Source organism: Danio rerio, chromosome 6 (assembly GCF_052040795.2).
Source record: "Danio rerio strain M-AB ecotype USA chromosome 6, GRCz13ab, whole genome shotgun sequence".
NCBI lineage: Eukaryota > Metazoa > Chordata > Actinopteri > Cypriniformes > Danionidae > Danio > Danio rerio.
This window is the reverse complement of record NC_141026.1, coordinates 42,499,686-42,519,667: the sequence shown is the minus strand read 5'-3', so window position 1 is coordinate 42,519,667 and position 19,982 is coordinate 42,499,686. Positions and strand designations below refer to the sequence as shown.

General features: G+C 37.4%; 2 protein-coding genes across 5 annotated transcripts in view; both read left to right on the top strand.

The window, feature by feature from the left end:
• Positions 1-13,475, top strand: part of ttll3 (tubulin tyrosine ligase-like family, member 3) — a 63,864-nt gene extending 50,389 nt beyond the window's left edge. For all 4 annotated transcript variants that reach the window (XM_087256091.1, XM_087256092.1, XM_087256093.1 and 1 more), the window contains 5 exons: positions 4,323-4,515; positions 6,770-6,918; positions 6,996-7,239; positions 10,091-10,526; positions 12,825-13,475. In XM_087256091.1, the coding sequence (XP_087112217.1) occupies positions 4,323-4,515; positions 6,770-6,918; positions 6,996-7,239; positions 10,091-10,526; positions 12,825-13,418 (1,616 nt within the window). In that variant the 3' untranslated portion in view covers positions 13,419-13,475. The remainder of the gene's footprint in view (positions 1-4,322; positions 4,516-6,769; positions 6,919-6,995; positions 7,240-10,090; positions 10,527-12,824) is intronic.
• Positions 1-19,982, top strand: part of pfkfb4b (6-phosphofructo-2-kinase/fructose-2,6-biphosphatase 4b) — a 514,755-nt gene that overhangs the window by 161,757 nt on the left and 333,016 nt on the right. The gene's annotated exons all lie outside the window — the stretch shown is intronic.

The window sequence follows — 19,982 nt, the reverse complement described above, 5'->3', positions numbered from 1 at the left end:
GACGGACAGTACGGCGGCGGCGGCGTATATCAACCGCATGGGGGGTATGCGCTCTCGCCGCATGTCTCAGCTCGCCCGCCGTCTGCTCCTCTGGAGTCACCCGCGGCTGAAGTCGCTGCGCGCCATTCACATCCCAGGTATGCTCAACCGTGCAGCCGATGTGCTCTCACGGCAGCAGATTCACTCTGGGGAATGGAGACTCCACCCCGAGTCTGTCCAGCTGATATGGGCGCGATTCGGGGAGGCCCAGATCGATCTGTTTGCTTCCCCCGAGAACGCTCATTGCCAGTTGTTTTATTCCCTGACCGAGGGCTCTCTCGGCACGGATGCACTGGCCCACAGCTGGCCTCGGGGCATACGCAAGTATGCGTTTCCCCCAGTGAGCCTGATCGCGCAGTTAATGTGCAAGGTCAGGGAGGACGAGGAGCAGGTTTTGTTAGTTGCGCCCCTCTGGCCCAACCGAACCTGGATATCAGAGCTCTCCCTCCTCGCGACGGCCCTCCCTTGGCAGATCCCTTTGAGAGAGGACCTACTTTCTCAGGGACAAGGCACCGTCTGGCACCCTCGTCCCGATCTCTGGAACCTCCACGTGTGGTCCATAGACGCGAGGAAGACTTAGGTAACCTGCCGCCCGCGGTGGTTGATACCATCACTCAGGCTAGAGCCCCCTCCACGAGGCGCGCCTACGCCCTGAAGTGGAGTCTATTCACTGAGTGGTGTGTCTCTCGCAGAGAAGACCCCCGATCTTGCCAGATCAGTGTTGTGCTCTCTTTCCTTCAAGAGAAGCTGGACAGCAGGCTGTCGCCCTCCACTCTCAAGGTTTACGTTGCTGCCATCTCCGCTCACCATGACGCGGTGGCTGGCAGCACCGTGGGAAAGCATAACCTCATCATCCGGTTCCTCAGAGGCGCTAGGCGAATTAATCCAACTCGCCCCCCTCTCACGCCCTCTTGGGATCTCGCCCTCGTTCTTACGAGCCTGCGATTTGATCCCTTCGAGCCACTCGATACAGTATCTTTAAGATTTCTGTCCCTGAAGACAGCTCTGCTGGTCGCGTTGGCCTCCATTAAGAGGGTCGGGGACCTGGAGGCATTTTCGGTCAGTGACTCGTGCCTGGAATTCGGGCCGGGATTTTCTCACGTTATTCTGAGACCCCGCCCGGGTTATGTGCCCAAAGTTCCTACCACTCCTTTTAGAGATCAGGTAGTAACCCTGCAAGCGCTGCCCCCGGAGGAGGCAGACCCAGCCCTGTCATTACTTTGTCCAGTTCGCGCTCTGCGCATTTATGTGGACCGTACTCAGAACTTTAGATCTTCTGAGCAGCTCTTTGTCTGTTATGGCGGACGGCAGCAGGGAAGTGCCGTGTCTAAACAACGTTTATCCCACTGGATTGTGGAGGCCATTTCTTGTGCTTATTTGAGCAGAGGCCAGCCGCGCCCCCCAGGAGTGCATGCGCACTCCACTCGGAGCGTTGCATCCTCTTGGGCGTGTGCGCGTGGCGCCTCTTTAGCAGACATTTGTAGAGCTGCGGGCTGGGCGACACCCAACACATTTGCAAGATTTTATAATCTGCGAGTGGAGCCGGTTTCCTCAAGGGTGTTAGGTACCTTTGGTGATTGAGGAAACAACCCGGTAGGTGTTGTACACGCTTGCGGTGCCTTTTTTTCCCTAACACGGAGAGATGTGCACCCTCCTGTCTGTCAGTAAAGTTCCCCATTCGGTGAGCCCTGCAGATTCCTCCGAGGCCCCCAGCACTGACTCAGCGGAGGAGTCACTTGCTGGCCCATTACGTAGTAGGTCTGCCCGCTGGTCAACCCGCGTTTTGGGTATAGGTGCCTGCTATGACCGATCCCCGCTGGTGATCCCCATATGCTTTCCGCCACGGTTAAGTTCCCCCCCTGGGCGGACCCGTGCTTTCCCTATCTGCTAACCACCTTCTTATGCGCACTCCCCCTTTTCAGGGTTAGTCCATATGTAATTCCATTGTTCCCCCTATTGGGTGCGGATGGTCTCCGCAGCGTCCTCCCTACTGGGATGGCACGCTTCCCAACGTACTGTCGTGTATTCCTAGAATTATCTAGACGCTAGCGACTCCCAAAAAAGATACCTATTCCGTAAAACTTCTTTTGAAGTAGGATAAGTTAGGGCCAAGGGCACGTTGGAGGACCACGCCTCTCGTGATCTGGGTGCGTCACGCTTGCCTGACCGCTCTCTCATGGTGGGTGTTGGTAAGGTGCAGTCATTATGGCGCTTTCAATGGGCTCCCAATGCGTGGATTTTACAATCAAATCCACTTATAGTGCTGGAGTTCCCCCCGAAGGGGAACGTTCGAGGTTACTAAAGTAACCCTTCGTTCCCCGAGGAGGGGAACGGAAGCACTATACTCCGTCGCCATAATGACTGTCCCTTAGCTGTTAAAAGTCTCTTCAGCTTAAAAAGGATAGCGTCTGCTGGCGCCAGGTGAGCTTATATACTCAGTTGATTGCTTATGCCGCTCACCTGCGCAGGCTTGCGCTGCCAATTCATTCTTAATTGGCCCGTTCAATACTCTTTCAGACGAGTAGCTTCTGAACCGAACCTCCCAATGCGTGGATTTTACAATCAAATCCACTTATAGTGCTTCCGTTCCCCTCCTCGGGGAACGAAGGGTTACTTTAGTAACCTCGAACGATCTGCAATATCGTTTTCATATTCAGGCACAGATTATTATAATGTTTGTAACTTTAAGAAATTGTAATTGTATTAATGTATAAGTTTGATGAAGACTATACTGGATAATTTTCAGTGGTGGAAAAGGTACTGAAAAATCATTCTCAAGTAGAAATACCATTACTTGCCCAAAAATGTAGTGCAAGTAGAGTAAAAATATTTGTTGTAAAAATTACTCAAAGTATGACTAAAAAGTAGCCCTTTTAAACATACTCAAGAGTAGCGAGTAGTAAGTAATACGCTTTGAACGTGTGTGAAAACGTAACATTCTGTAGTCATTTACTTATTGTTTAAGTCCATTTGACGATTCCAGTCATCAAACAGTAAACATCCTCCATCTTCCCATCAGTGTCATTCTTTCTAAACCAGAGGTGCCCAAAGTAGGGCCAGTGAGCCAAAGATGGCCCATGGTAACCTTTGGTTTGGTCTGCCATCCTATCTGAAAAGAGAGTGAAAATAATAGGTAGTTGATTGGGGCGAATGCCTTTGACAGAGATCGTCATTTTCAATTTAACATAACCTTTTGCTCTTTGTTTAATTGAGGAGCTTTAATTTAAATTGTACCTTTGCTGGACTGTATTTAATAAAGCTTGTGATTGGTTTATTATATTTTATGCAGATGCACTTCCCTAAAAAAGTCCTCCCAATCCATCTAAAATTATGAATTCTTACCATATTGAGCCATTTATTTCATCTGGTAGAATTATACTCAATATCACAGTATGTATTGCAGAAAAAAATTGCAATGTAATTTTTTTACAACATCGTATAGTCCTACTATGTGTATAATTATAAAAATTAAGTTAAATCAACTTAACAGTTTCAAGATACAATGGGTTTGCTAAATTCTTTTTGCTTTTTAATTTCTCAGTTTGTTACTTTTAAGGCAATCGGTAAAGTAAATAGTCACTTTTTACAGTTTTTACCTGCCCTTTTTATGTGCACATGATGTCAGTGTGTGAATTATACATCGACGATCGAGGGGCGGTCAACTTTTTTCAGTAGTAGTTTGCTAATACATGCTTCCGTGAATCAAATTTATCAATGTATTTAAATTACATCTAATTTATTAATAAAATGTGAATGTTTTCAGTGTTTTGAGGGATTTTTAGACTATTTTAGAAGTTTCTTTAGGTCAAACTATACAACTTATGTGTCTATTTTTTTCTTTTGTTAGGCTACATGCAGATATAAACTTCTATTTCACAAGAAACATGTTTTGTAGATACTGAAGATGTCTATCAGTGCTCTAGAGCTGCTAGTTTCAGACTGTTAAATTATATTTTTCCTACCATTGATTAGAGCATTATGCAGTCACAATGGTTTAAACCGTTATGGGGGGATCAAATGTTTATTAATTTTATACATTTTTAATTATTAATATTTAAGATATAGATCAGAGATCAGAGAAAGTCTTTTATTACCATTAAAGGGCTGACCCCCCCATGCATCTTGTTTTAATGTCCTTCAGGGGGGATCAAGCTTTAATTACGGGGTTCAAACCCCCCCAAACCCTCCTATAATTCGCACCCTGCATGAAATAACCAGGTGTAAACAGCCCTGTACCCACATTAAGACTTTCTATTATTCACACATTTTCCCTTCAATTGTAGGTCTGAGGAAGACACGTAAACAGCATATCACTCAGAGGATTGAAACCTCAGTAATTGACAGTGCCTTGCATGTGTGTCAGGAGTATCTGAACAGCCTGGAGCATTGCGATATAGACAACAATTTGGAAACAAACTCAACCATCTCAGAGCAACAGTGGAAGGTGTTTCTTCAGAATTATTATTTAGTTGTTCAGTAAGTATGTTTTTTGTATATATTTGTGTACTTAAATGTACTACATAAACACGCTGTTCAAAATTACAAAATGAAAATAAAACTAAACTAAGAACAATGAAACTCAGCTGAACAAATGACAATTTTATGTCGAAGGAAAATGATAGAATGTTTGGTTACATTTATATCTCAACTAGGCATGGGCTGGTATAAGATTCTGATCTATGATAACCTTGAATAAAAATATCATGGTTTTTTGGTATTGTGATTGCTGCTTTAAAATATGTTCTTTTTAAATTTCTAAGTAAAAAAGAGCAACATTTTCCCTCCTTGAACACATTATATTTTATTTTAAGAACATTTATAATGTTTTGGAACAGTAAACATGTCAGGCTAAATAATTCAAATGAATCATTGAATTCTGCTGTCTTAATTAATCTTAAAAACAGATTTCTTTACAGCTTTAGATATCTTTTATTTTCTGCGGGTATAAATAAGCCCAGGTTTCTCTGTGGTTAGCACTGTCGCCTCACAGCAAGAAGGTCGCTTGTTTGGGTCCAGGCCAGGTCAGTTGGAATTTCAATGTGGAGTTCGCATATTCTCCCTGTGTTCGTTTGGGTTTCCTCCGGGTACTCTGGTTTCCCCCACAGTCCAAAGGCATGCGCTGTAGGTGAATTGAATAAACTAAAATGGTCGTAGTGTATGTGTGTGAATGTGAGAATGTATGGGTGTTTCCCAGTACTGGGTTGCAGCTTTAAGGGCATCCGCTGTGTAAAAAAATATATACTGGATAAGTTGACGGTTCATTCCACTGTGGCAACCCCTGGTGAATAGAGGGACTAAGCCGAAGGAAAATGAATGAGCTCTATAGTTGGTCTATAGGATGTTGCTGTATAAATTATTTGTTTTAGATGTTTGCTGAATTGTAGGTTGACCAGTAGCTCTTAATGTGGATGCTCCTTTTCTGCTGGAGATACTGTTATCCTAAATGAATAAAATTAAATAGTCTTTGACAACAACAACAACAAAAAAAAAATATTTACAAAAACAAAACCTTGAAACCGGTAATTGTCCAATGCCTAATCTCAACAGCAGTGTTCATCTAGTCTTTATAGAAAAATTATAATGATTAACATGGTTATAAAATGCATGTCCATGGCTAACAACACAAGGTGCAGTATGTTTGATACCCAGTGGTTGAGCTAGGTATTGCACTCCAGGATCAAAACAAATGCAAGCCCATGTTGCCAGATTGAGGACAGGAGCAAGTGATTTAAACCATGTTCTAAATAAAAGCAACGGCACCCGATAGAAGGAATATTTTCCATATTAAATGTATTTGCCTTGAATTGATATATTAGAAACAGCTTTTATTTCTCACAGGTGAACAGCAGAAAAATGACAATGATCACCTTAGGTACACCTCATGTGCTTTATTCAAAGTTAAATGCTAACAATGTGAGGTTGAATGCCTTTTTGTTAGATATGTATTGCCATATACTGAAAGCAGCAGCAGAATGTTCACCTCAGATCTTGAAAATAAAATAAACCGTTTGAAATTAATCTTTAGAAATAAACACAAATGATCAGCATGTACATTAAATAATGTTAAAGAGAGTTAATATTAATGAAATATATTATAAACCTTACAATTTCATGAGTGAGTCCATACTCTGTGCTTCTGGATGGCTGTATTTAAATTTCTGTCCTGTTTCGTCTGGTGCAAACAGCCAAATAGCTTAACACTGCGTAGCTATCTCATCACAAAGCGCGTTGTTAAGTTTGTAATATTTATATTATTTGCTAATTATTAACCTCATGTGGAACTCTGAATCTGCATCTCATTTGGGAGTCTGCTACTGTCCACCAGAGGTCGCATTTCGGTCACGGACGCATGCATTCAGACCCTTTCTGAATGAATGAATGAATGAAATGGTTTTCCACCAAGGCAACCCAGGGTGCTGAAATATAATTGGCTAAACTGGTGTTGGGCAGGTTAAAATGACCAAAACAAATACAGTGTTCTGGCATGAAAAACACATTTTCAAAGCAGAAAATCTGACTTCAGCATTGTTTTTCAGATAAACAAGTATGTTCACTTGGCATGTTTTTTTTTTTTTAATATCTACTAACATATTATGTTTTTTATGCTTTAAAAGTGTCAAAAACTTACATACAGCATCTTCAAAACCCATTTATAGGCAACTATTAAAATAGCAAGAAAACTTTGTCAATTTAGAGAAAGCTTTCATGTTGTTATTTTTTTCCTTTCCAGTGAAGGAATAAATATAGAGGGCTGTGACTATTACGTGGAGCGTTGTAAATGCATGCTGGAGCAGATGCGTCAAGTTTGCCCTCAGATGGAGAATGATGGGATCTGCAACATCTGGATCATTAAACCAGGCGCCAAGTCACGAGGCAGAGGTGCGTTTTTCTGGAGACTTAGTTCTGTAAAAAACTTGCCAAAAATATTTGATTCAGTCTTACCTTGACTGTTGTAGGTATAATGTGCATGAACAAGCTGGATGACATGTTAGGTTTAGTGGATGGAGACCACTGCATCATGAAGGACAGTAAATGGGTGGTGCAGAAGTATATAGAGCGGCCTCTCCTTGTGCACGACACTAAGTTTGATGTACGGCAGTGGTTTCTGGTCACAGACTGGAACCCGCTCACTGTGTGGTTCTACCGTGAGTGCTACCTCCGTTTTTCTACGCAACCTTACTCCACTCATACGCTGGACAGGTAAGAAAGCAAATGCACATCATTAAAGGAATAGTTAAAGGAAAACCAATGATCAATAATTGATTATAACAATGGTTAATGATAAATAACAATAATTAAAGGAATACAATGATTTTCAATTCATTGGTAACACCTTCTTTTTTTTTACAAACTTAAATGACATTAGTAAATGTTTTAGCAGTAATTCACTATAAGTTCCATTGAAATTTTTAATTTGGTAATGGATTTTGTAAGCACATTGTGAATGTCAGTGTTGTTTCTGGATCTAACTGACTTTGATTATAAGGAAAAAAACTGCTCAACCATTCTTCAAAATATGTCACACAATATGAAATGATATACAATATAGGCTTGAGGGACTAATATGAAGGAACATGAATGAATGAATGAATGAATGAATGAATGAATGAATGAAAAAATGAATGAATAAACAAATGAATGAATGAATGAATGTATGAAGATAGACTTGAATGTAGAATATAAACTTGATATAGACTTGTATATAGAATAAAATAGGCTTGAGATATATATCAAATCTTATATCAAATGATGAAAGAACTTCAGGGGCAATATTCACAAAACATTTTAAAGAAAAAAAAAATGTTAGGACTCCTATGCATTTTTGTTCTAAAGGTATTTTACAAAGCCTTTCACCACTAAACGGCATTTAGCCTCCTTTTTTACAAAAAAAAAGTCTTTTAGCACTAATCTACTAAATCAGTAAAATCTTAGGAGTAGAGAAGAGGACTCAGAGGTAACTAAGACCAAACCAAAAACTTGCCTTAAATATCTGTTGCCGAGCTTTTATTACCTATCACCTTAATTGTAGAGGTATTTTCTCCCATACTATACAAAATATGTTTTCAAATATATTTTAAAATGCACAAAAATATTTTTTCAAAATGACATTTACCCAATTATATGTTTTATTAATACATATTTGGCCATTTTTTATTTTGAAACTTTAATTAAATATGCCAATTTAAAGATTCCGCAAAGTGCTTTGAAATGTGAATCTTTTATCGGATGACTAAATCTCAACTGAAACACAAAAAGAGGGCAGGACATAAAGTACAAAGCTTCCCTTTTAAAAAACAGCCAATGGCATTTAGTTTTTTCCACAGCTCTGCCATCAAGAGTAGTTGAGCTCAAGCTTATGAAATGAAAAAACAAATGAGAAGCATCTTTAAGGGGGTGGGGCATGTCAGGAACTAGAGAGCCTTTGATTGGTTAAGTTTTTATGAGGTACTGAAGTATTTAGGCGGAAGTGACAAACAGCAAGCTTAAGCTTCAATTCAATTCATCTTTATTTCTATAGCGCTTTTACAATGTAGATTGTGTCAAAGCAGCTTAACATAGAAGTTAGTTTAATATAGTAACTTTAAACTGTGTCAGTCAGAGTTTAAGTTCAGTTTAGTTCAGTTCAGTGTGGGTTAATTTTTACTGCTGAGAGTCCAAACACTAAGGAGCTAATCCATCGATGCGCAGCTCCACAAGTCAACAAGTAAACCATGCAAGCCAGTGGCGATGTTTATATTAGTTTTATATCTTTTAATTGCACATTTTGTCACTGTTTTGTAGCACACTAGAATATAGATATCCTTAAAACTAACATACTGATACTATTGTCTAAAAAACTTTATTTTATTTTCACTGGACCTTTATTGTTACACTCTGCAGAGTTTCCACGAATAATTCCCATCAGCCAATCACTGCGTGCATAGTTACAAGTATGATGACATTTATTTTTATATGGTTTAAACAACAGATACATGACAATAGAACAAACGATATACTGCCAGGGTGATAGAATGTAAATAATAATAACAGAAAAAATTAAAATAAAGAAACAAACCCACAAAAAACAATAGTATAAATAATGAAATTCTTACTATTACAAGCAAGCAGGATCTTTACATTAATGCATTCATTCATTTATTCATTTTCTTTTCGGCTTAATCCCTTTATTCATCTGGGGTCGCCACAGCGAATGGACCGCCAACTTATCCAGCATATGTTTTACGCAGCGGATGCCCTTCCAGCTGCAACCCATCACTGGGAAACACCCATACACTCTTAGTCACACGCATACCCTACAGACATTTTTAGCTTTACCCAGTTCACCTATACTGCATGTATTTGGACTGTGGGGGAAACTTGAGCACCCGGAGGAAACCCACACGAACTACATTAATCCAAAAATTTGGAAATCAAGCACAAATGGACAGTTTTATTGGCCTTTCTATTAGTCCTATGTTGAATAGTACAAAATAATTTTTTCCGTTCCTTATAAAACAAAGTAAAACAGTTTTGTTTGTTTTTTTGTTGGAAAATTTACACATGAATATGAAACTTAATCTTACAAAATAATTAGATTAATAACAAAAACTTCATTATTCAGATAATCACAATTAAAACACCCAAGAATGCTGCACATTGATGGATTTGCTCTTCAGTGTTTGGACTTTCAGCAGTGAAAATTAAACCACACTGAACTAAACTGAACTTAAACTCTGAAAACTGGACCGACACCGTTTTAATTTACTATAATCTTCTTTGTTAAGCTGCTTTGACACAATCTACATTGTAAAAGCGCTACAAAAATAAAGATGAATTACATTGAATTGATGACATTATCCATAGCATCAAGGTCAACATGAGGTCACACTCACTTCTCTTATTCTTAGTAAAAGTTTGTCTCAGCAGCTTTGTGAATAGGTTTTAGGAGACCCTTTTACTGTGAACTCATTGTGGGAAGATAAAATGTTTCGTGAATACAGAACTGTTCCTTTAAGAGGGATTATTTATTAATAAAGAAATGTATTTCTTTCTATATTCTTTTCAATCTCAGCTCTGTACATCTTTGCAACAACTCCATCCAGAAGCATTATCAGCCAAGCCCAGATCGCAGTCCTTCTCTTCCCGCCGAGTGCATGTGGTCATGTTCGCAGTTCCGCTCCTGGTTGGCTGCTTCAGGCCGTGCTGCTCTGTGGAAAACGGTTGTTGTTCCAGGCATGCAAAAGGCTGTCATTCAAACCCTCTTGACCGCACAGGACAGCGTGGAGCCTCGTAAAGCCAGTTTCGAGCTCTATGGAGCAGACTTCATGCTGGGACGAGATTTGAGACCTTGGCTGTTGGAGATCAATGCCAGTCCTACCATGGCACCCTCTACAGGAGTCACCGCTCGACTCTGCCCTGCTGTACAGGAAGACACTCTGCGGGTGGTGCTGGATCGACGCTCTGAGCGCAATACTGATACCGGTGGCTTCCAGCTCATATACAAACAGGTACACACTGTGTGAATCTCAGAAAACTTGGCAAGAAATTCCCACATCACCAAACTAGATGCATATCTCGCTCTTCTCTCTTGAATTGATGCTGAGCTTTGTTTTTTAGCAGCAGATGGCGCTCTAGGCTAGTTTTTAACAAATGCTTAAGAGGAAGAGCACTTGTGCATTCTCAGTTAGCTTTTATGTCAGGAGATTCACAAAAACTGTTTACTAGGAGCACTCTTAACTGGCTTAAAGCTTTTGTAAATTTACTTATGATTGTTTTAGGTTTAAGTGGTATTTGTAAGGAATTTGATGCATGCAAACATGAAACACAACACCATCGGCTGTTAAAAAAGCTCAGAATCGATTCAAGATAAAAAATGGTGCATTGAAAATCTCAGAATCAATGTAGAATACATTAGATTTGTGATACACACATACATAGAAACTAAACTATTTAGTTTGCATAGAAATTTAAATTGATATATCAAAAATAATAATAGTTTACTTTGTTACTTTAATTTTGCATTTTAATGAGACCTGAATATTTATTTTTGTATATACACTCATTGGCCACTTTATTAGGTACACCTTACTACTGTAGTGCCGTGTACTGTGTTGATTAATATTAATGGGCCCAAAGTGTGTCAGGAAAATATGCCCCACACCATTACAGCACCACGGCCAGCTTGAACCTTTGATACAAGGCAGGATGGATCCATGCTTTCATGTTGTTGACGCCAAATTCTGACCCTACCATCCAGGCCCGGACTGGCTAATTGGGAGGACCGGGAGAATTCTCGGTGGGCCAGTCTGTTTTTGGCCGAGAGGGCCGGTGTCCCTAGCTGCTTGCACTCTCAGCAGTCACACTTTTTTATTAATTAATTATTTTTTTGACCATAGCCTCACTCTTTTTATTCAGTATTTTGCCGCAGCTCCACACTTTTTATTTTCTCGCAGCCCCCTGAGCAAAATACAGCCTGCAGGTTAATGATGACGTAACTGTCATTCGACTTCAAACAGCTGCACCTTAGTGAATATAAGAACTTGAATAATTAATATTATTGAATATTACATCTGCTCAATGAAAATCGGATGATTCACAACATTAATAAATCTGACATAACTTGATTAGAAATCCTAAAAGGGGAGAAAAAGATTAAGCCATCAATAGAAAGTAATACTGTGGTTATTGTTTTTATTCCAAACGCAACTAAATAACAGCACCATTGTGGTCCAGTAGTCAGCACGTTGCGTTACGACACTGCCGACCGGAGTTTGATCCTCTCCTGAGTAATTATTTATTTTATTTTTATTTTTAGTGTTAAGACATATAAGTGTACATATAAATTTTTTTTGAGTGACCACCGTTTAAGGACTGGATATCTATAAAAATTTTTGCACAGAATATATATTCAGATATTGCAGGAAAGGACATTGTGATGTTTTAAAGAATAGTGTTGGAAATTTAGCTACTCTTTAATGTTCTAATAGTTATGAAAACATTTGAAGTTCTAAAGCAGCTGTCCTTGAAAAAGACGTGATAGTGTCATCAGAAACTGAATTGGAAATGACCTTATTTTAATATAGCCAGTCATGAACTGATGGGCCGGTCTAAGGCTTGAAACTCCAGGACTGAAAAGGAGTCCCACTCCGGCCCTGCTACCATCCGAATGTCGTAGCAGAAATCGAGACTCATCAGACCAATTTTGGGGAGCCTGTGCGAGTTGTAACCTCAGTTTCCTGTTCTTAGCTGACAAGAGTGGCACCCGGTGTGGTCTGGTGTTGTGTGTTCAAAGATGCTCTTCTGCATACCTCGGTTGTAACGAGCGGTTATTTGAGTTACTGTTGCCTTTCTATCAGCTCAAACCAGTCTGGCCATTTTCCTCTGACCTCTGGCATCAACAATGCACAGAACTACCACTCACTGGATATTTTCTGTTTTGGACCATTCTATGTAAACCCTAGAGATGGTTGTGCATGAAAATTCCAGTAGATCAGTAGTTTCTGAAATACTCAGACCAGCCCATCTGGCACCAACAACCATGCCACATTCAAAGTCACTTAAATCACCTTACTTCCCCATTCTGATGCTCGGTTTGAACTGCAGCAGATCGTCTTGACCATGTCTACATGCCTAAATTGAGTTGCTGCCATGAGATTGGCTGATTAGATATTTGCGTTAATAAGCAGTTGGACAGGTGTACCTAATAAAGTAGATGGTAAGTGTATCTATACCTTATCAAACCCAAACAAATGAATAATCTAAAGTAAAAATGAACTGCTCAGTTGGTTTGATGTTTGTTTCTTCAGGCAGCAGTAGATGTTCCTCAGTATGTGGGAGTGAATCTTCTCATCGAGGGCACTTCAATCAGACGTCCTCGTGCTCCTGTCCACAAGTCTCTCATTCAGTCTCACCCAGAGCCGCTATCAAAATCCACCAATCACAAGTCCTCGCTCTTAAGCAGCCCCTGCACTTCTGGCAAGGAAAATCAGTCAGAAGAGATGAAAAGGGCCTGTCCTAACCTTCCCAACCGTAAAATCACAATGGACCAATCCCTGATCTTTCACCCTAAAAGGAAACGCCCCCACAGACTAGTCTTACCTTCAACCTGTTGCGTTCTTCCAAACCCAACAGAACTTCATCATCCACAAAGACTATCCCACACTCAGCCCCAATCAGATCGCCCTCACACACACAGGACACGCAGCAACCTTCCAACTCTCTACCGTCCAACTCCATCAGTGGAGGTGATCAACATTCGACCCCGACAAGCTCTCACCTCCAGTCACTACATCCATAAAATACACACAGTCAACCTATCTTACCCAGTGTTGCGCATGCAGCAAAACCACAGGCGATCCAAAAACACGTTTGCAGAGAGAGAAGGGCCAAAGTCATCCTGAGGGAACTTTTTTATCAATTCATATGACCTAAATAGAGCAAATACATTTTACACCGCATCAGTTGTGTTGTGGGTTTATCTTTCAATGCTCTGGATTCAACATCTCTATATGTTATTAATCTACTCTCAGAAAGGGAACAGCATATACTGTAGATTCAAGAAGAGCACTCATGCAGATTTATACCAATTAAGAGCATGTTTATTAAGGATAAATCATTTACTTATGCCTCATGCTTTTCCAAATCCTGTATTATTTCATAGAAGACAAAAAGGAGAATGCTCATTGGTCTCTTCTATATTTATAGAAGCATTTGCTGAAATACAAAAAATAGTGTATTTGCTCTTTACTTCAACATTTCTGAAACTGCTTTTAAAACTCGTGTTATTATTTCTTCTGGGCTGGTTCACACAGAGCATCTTTGTTTGTGGTTAAAGATGAAGGTAAGTGGGTAAAAAGCAAAGGGTTCTTCTGTAAAATGTTACTGGGGTTAATATGCCTTTCTTGTTTTCAGTACAAATAACTAATAATTATTTATTCGAGAAGCATTTTCTAGACAAGTAAAAAAAAATTTGTCTTGCTTTAAGAAATTATATGCTAAAATTAAGTAAGTTTTTCCTTAAAGCAAGCATAATAATCTGATGTCATAACCAAAAACAAGATTATTTAGCTTGTTTTGAGAAAAAACTCACTTTAATTTGGTATATTATTTCTTGATACAAGACAATATGTTTTGCTAGTCTAGAAAATGCTTCTCGTTTTAAGAAATTTTAGATATTCGGACTAGAAACAAGACAAAAATTAAGTAAGAAAAGCATGTTTGCAGTGTGCATTTGTCCACAACCTTGGGGAAAATGGTCAAAAATGTCAGTTCATGTGCTGTATGCAAGCTTGCACTCCAGACTGTTGTGATCTTTTGTAGCTGATGCCTGGTATTTTCTGAAGCATGAGGATGATGAGTTCAAATAAACATGCTTTATTGTTCTACTGATGAAAAAAGTCACCATCTTGGATTGCCTGAGGGTGAGTATATTTACAACAAATTCTCGTTTTTGGCCAAACTATTCCTTTAACTTGAGCTATTGTGTCATGCACACAATGCTGAAAAAGCATCATGCATATTTTACATAGAAACAAATTGTAAAGGAAACAATTGTTGGAAATGGTGCCTAAGAATGTTTTTCAGCCAAAGACACATCTTTAACATAATGAAAAATATATTATGTGTGAGAGATACTGTAGCAGTAACAAATGCCTGATTATCTATTGGTATGGAAAACTTTAAAAGGGCATTCCAGTATGTTTGTTGATAGTGTATTCATGTCTTAATTGTAGTATTATAATAGTGCTGATTTTTTTTTATGCTCAGTGTGTTTCCAGTCGGTTTGTTGACTTATAATAAAATAAACCTTTTAAAAATTAAATGTAGGTATAGAAAAAGTTATTATGCAACGTTATGATGGTAAAACCGTAACCAAACTCACCACTAGATGGAGGTAGCATTCATTCTTTTAACCTACTTTTTTTAGTTCTCAAGATGTTGTTATTCTTCTATCATAAACATCCTAAAACCACCATCGTAGATACTTTTTATTAAATGTAATACAAAATCTTCAATAAATTGATCCTTTAGACTAAAAGCATTTAAATATTTGCACTCAGTTGTCCATTGCTGTTCTTATACATGTGAACTGTGTACAATTACATTAATATCCAAGCATGTTAATTTAGAAACTGCAAGCAAATCAAGACGTTCTTATCACTTTTATATCAACAAATAATCTCGAGAGCCTACTGGAAAATAAATACTTAAGTTAGTAAGGTATTATTTTGACAATTTTCCATAAAAAAGTCTTTTTTTTTATTTTGGAAGAAATGTTATGGTAAATAATATTGGCCCCTTTATAAAATATTTTTACAATGTAAAAAATGTTGGGTTCCACACAATTACTTCATGTTGTCCCAACACAAATTGAATAAGTTAACTTAATAATTTTTTTTTTTTACAAATTTAAGTAGATTGAACAGAAAACAATTGTGTTATCTCAAAAAACACAAAAGAACTCATTTTAAAGAAGTCATTTAAATGAGCAGCAAAAGTTATTTTTTGAGTGCAATTGATTGGATATAGAGCAAACAACTATTCCAATAACCAATATAAGCAACCACTTACCAACAACCAATTCTGAATGAACCCAGTTAGACCTTTAAATTTCATTTTAAGCTGAATACTAGTATCTTGCAAAATAGCTAGTAAAATATCATGTACTGTCAACATGGCATAGACAAAGTTAATTTGTTATTAGAAATGAATTAATAAAACTATCATGTTGAGAAATATGTTAATATACTCAGTTAAACAGAACTTGGAACATATTATTAAAAGAATAAAAATTTAACTGGAGGACCAATAAAAAAAAGATAGAATGTGGTAGAAAAACATCATTCACTCTCTTACTCTCTCTTTCTCTCTCTCACACACACGTTAGGCATCTGTGAACTCTGGTTAACCGACAGAGGCACAACTCATTTTCACCAGCAACCAAAGCCATAAATCATGGTAGTGTACAGTAGATTACATCATACACATGTTCTGCGTTCAGGCAATATGCTTAGGTCTATAGAAGTGATACACTATAAATCTTTTATTTACCTCAAGTATTTCTATTGTATTATTCATATGCGTATACTATGATTTTTTTCACAGCTCTCTGGAATACCTGATTGGTAAATCAAGTCAGCTAGTTCTTTGTTTGGTTTGGGATTGTTTCTCAGTCAAGTTGTGCATTTGGCAGGCTAATAAAATATGAAAATTCATTATTTCTTTCAGTGATTTATGGTCACCTGTGAATTGACTATGATAGTTGACATTTCATGAAACCAAAAATATTCTCATATACAGTAAAATACTAATACTAGTACTTATTTTGTCCAGATGCTGCATCTATTACTAGATACTAGTACGTAATGAAGTAAATACAGTTGAAGTCAGAATTATTTGCCTCCCTTTGATTTTTTTCTTTTTTAAATATTTCCCAAATGATGTTTAAATAGCAAGACATTTTTCACAGTATGTCTGATAATATTTTTTTTCTGGAGAAAGTCTTATTTGTTTTATTTTGGCTAGAATAAAAGAAGTTTTAATTTTTTATGAACCATTTTAAGGTCAAAATTATTAGCCCTTTTAAGCTAAATTTTTTTCCGATAGTCTACAGAACAAACCATCATTATACTATATCATATAACTTGACTATTTACCCTAACCTGCCTAGTTAACCTAATTAACCCAGTGAAGCCTTTAAATGTCACTTTAAGCTGTATAGAATTGTCTTGAAAAATATAGAGTAAAATATTATTAACTGTCAGCATGGTAAAGATAAAAGAAATCAGTTATTAGAAATGAGTTACTAATATTATGTTTAGAAATGTGTTGAAAAAAATCTTCAATCTGTTAAACAGAAATTGGTGGAAAAAATAAACAGGAGGGCTAATAATTCTGACTTCAACTTTATATATATATAGATAATAAATATAGGTAATATATACACAGTAGATATATAAGTAGTAAAATAAACATTGTATAGTTTACAGTTCATGCATTGTATGCAGCCTACAAATAAAAGGCTATTATTTGACATTAATAACCTCACTTCAATCCTCATATGATTACCATCTTCAATGGTACTAAAGTTTAACTCAATTTCTGTTTCCCTATTTTTACAGGAATAATCTGTAAATATTAATGTAAAATTACACGTTACTCTTTGAAAATAAAGAAAAAACTACAAGCACTAACTGTAAATTTAATGCTAGGATTTTTATTACAGAAAATATCTGTAAAACAGGTACACTATTTCACTGTATAAGGAAAAAAATGGAAAATTCTGTAAAAAAAAAAATACAGACAATTACCTGTAAAATAGCGTTTATTTATTACAGTGTACTTGTATATTTTAGAGAATAAATATTAATAAAGTAATCATCTATAAAGTAAGAGAGAGAGATGTACTGTAAGATTAAGCCTTGTATTACACATTTAGTTTCTTATACAAGCTAATCTTGACAAGTGAATACAGAGGCAAAAAAAAAGGAGACATGTATGTACACATTTTTCAACACCGCTAGAATGTTGTCTCGCTTTTCTAAATGAAATTCAGACCATCAGCGCTGTGGTGATTGATTGATAATCCAAGCAATCAGCAAATGTCATCTCTCAACTTCAGCTTTTCCTTCTTGACTAAGATTCTTGATGGTCTTTTATGAGGATTTGACTGCGTTTCTTTGGAAGCTATGCATGAAGAAGAATAAAGACGCTGGAATTCCAGGTCGGTGACCCATTGAGCTGTTAACTAAATGGGATGATGAAACTAGGAGAGAGAGAGAGAGACATGTAGCTGGGGGCAGTGAGTTTAGGTGTAACAGATAGAAGCACAACACTTTAAAATAACATCTTATGCCTCTTACACTATGTACTACATGCCCAGGAGGGAGGAAAACTACTACTTGACAAGTATATGTGCAGGATATTAGCAGTGCATTTTTAACATTGCTTCTCCCATGTTAACTTGCATTGTCAATCTTTATTTAAATAGTTTTGTCTATTTATGTTTATTAAATAGCATGAAAAATGAAATAATAGTTTAGAAAGTGAGAAAGTTTGCTAAAAATAACTCCTAGTCATGCAGTTCTGTAATAACAAAACAACATAGACTCATTCTGAAAACGTACATTTCTGTAGATCATGAATTATGAAGCCCAAGTTATGTATGGCTGCATTTCATCTTTAAAACCAACACTACGGGGTGGTTTGATGCCTTTCCATTTTGTGCTATCAGCTGATCGCTTACCTTTATGTGGAAGGCTTTCCTGTTGTTCCCAGTTTGTCCAGTTAGCTCACCGTGTACATCGGCAGACTTGAGACACAGATAGGATTTGACTGCAATGACATGGTTTGAGTCTGGCGAAGAATGGTTCCAGAAAGCAGGTCAAAAACAAAAGCCAAAAAATAAATTAAACAAGTAAATAACAGGGTGAGAATGTGGTAAAACCTAAAAACGTGATAAAAATCAGGGGGCTTTTCTTTTTCTGGATTGCTTTTGAAAAAACGGCCAGTTGGGGTGGGGGGTCAATCAGTGCAAAAACAATAGGGTATATGCCGAAGCATGCTAATAGGACTTTTAATTTGCAAGTAACCTGGGTTAATCGTTTCCGGCGAACTGTATGCTATTGCAAAATCGGCGCGTTTAAGGTCTGTTTTCTTTAAAAATCAGCGATCTCCACTAACTGAGCACTGCACTGAAGCACTGCAGTAAATTACATTTTCCCTGCCATGTCTTTATAATATGAGCATTTATTTTACCCCAGTATATTCAATGGAGCTTCTGCGCTAACCTGCCGATTCTGACGGGTGCGTGCGAGTAAACGGCTTTTTGTCTCGTTATACGCTTGAGCAACTAAATGGATGCCAAAGTCTGTTTAACTGATTGTATTTGAATTACATTACAACATCAATACTTTAAAAGGAACCATATAAAATGAAAAAAAAATCACGATAACAGGTCACCGGAAGTGTATCAGCATGGGAAACACATTAGCTTGGCATATACCCCATTTGGTGCTCTCCAGAAATGTATATAGGGGTAGGCTTTCAAAATGACCATGGGTTGCAACCAAAACAATATTAATACAAATATAAATAATAATATTAATTTGATGTTTTTTATTTGATACAATTACCTATATACACTATATATATTTTCTTCTAAACAACTTTAATAATAAAATTAGAATATATTTTATCCAATTATATATATTTATTACATACAATTTTTAATATAGTTGAGGTCGGAATTATTAGCCCCCCTTTGAAATTCTTTTTCGTTTTAAATATTTCCGAAATGATGTTTAACAGAGCCAAATTTTCACAGTATGTCTAATAATATTTTTTCTTCTAGAGAAAGTCTTATGTGTTTTATTTCGGCTAGAATAAAAGCAGTTTTTAATTTTTTAAGAAATATTAAAAAGACAAAATTATTAGCCCCTTTAAGCTGTATATTTTTGAATAGCCATTATCATACAATGACTTGCCTAATTACCATAACCTGTTTAGTAAACCTAATTAAATTACTTAAGCCTTTAAATGTAAATTTAAGCTGTATAGAAGTGTCTTGAAAATATCTAGTTATGTATTTTTTACTGTCATCATGGCAAAAATAAAATAAATCAGTTATTAGAAATTAATTATTAAAACAATTAAGTTTAGAAATGTGTTGAAAAAAAATCTCTCCGTTTAACAGAAATTAGGGAAATAAATTTACAGAGGGGCTAAGAATTCGGACTTTAATTGTATGTATTGTGTTTTTTTGTTAGCTAAAAATTAGATAAAGGTTTTGGAGTTTATGGCTTGATATATATTTATTTTACTAATATTATTATTGGGGCATCACGGTGTCGCAGTGGGTAGCACGATCGCCTCACAGCAAGAAAGTCAGGAGGCATTTGTATGGAGTTTGCATGTGTTGGCGTGGGTTTCCTCCGGGTGCTCTGGTTTCCCCCACAAGTCCAAAA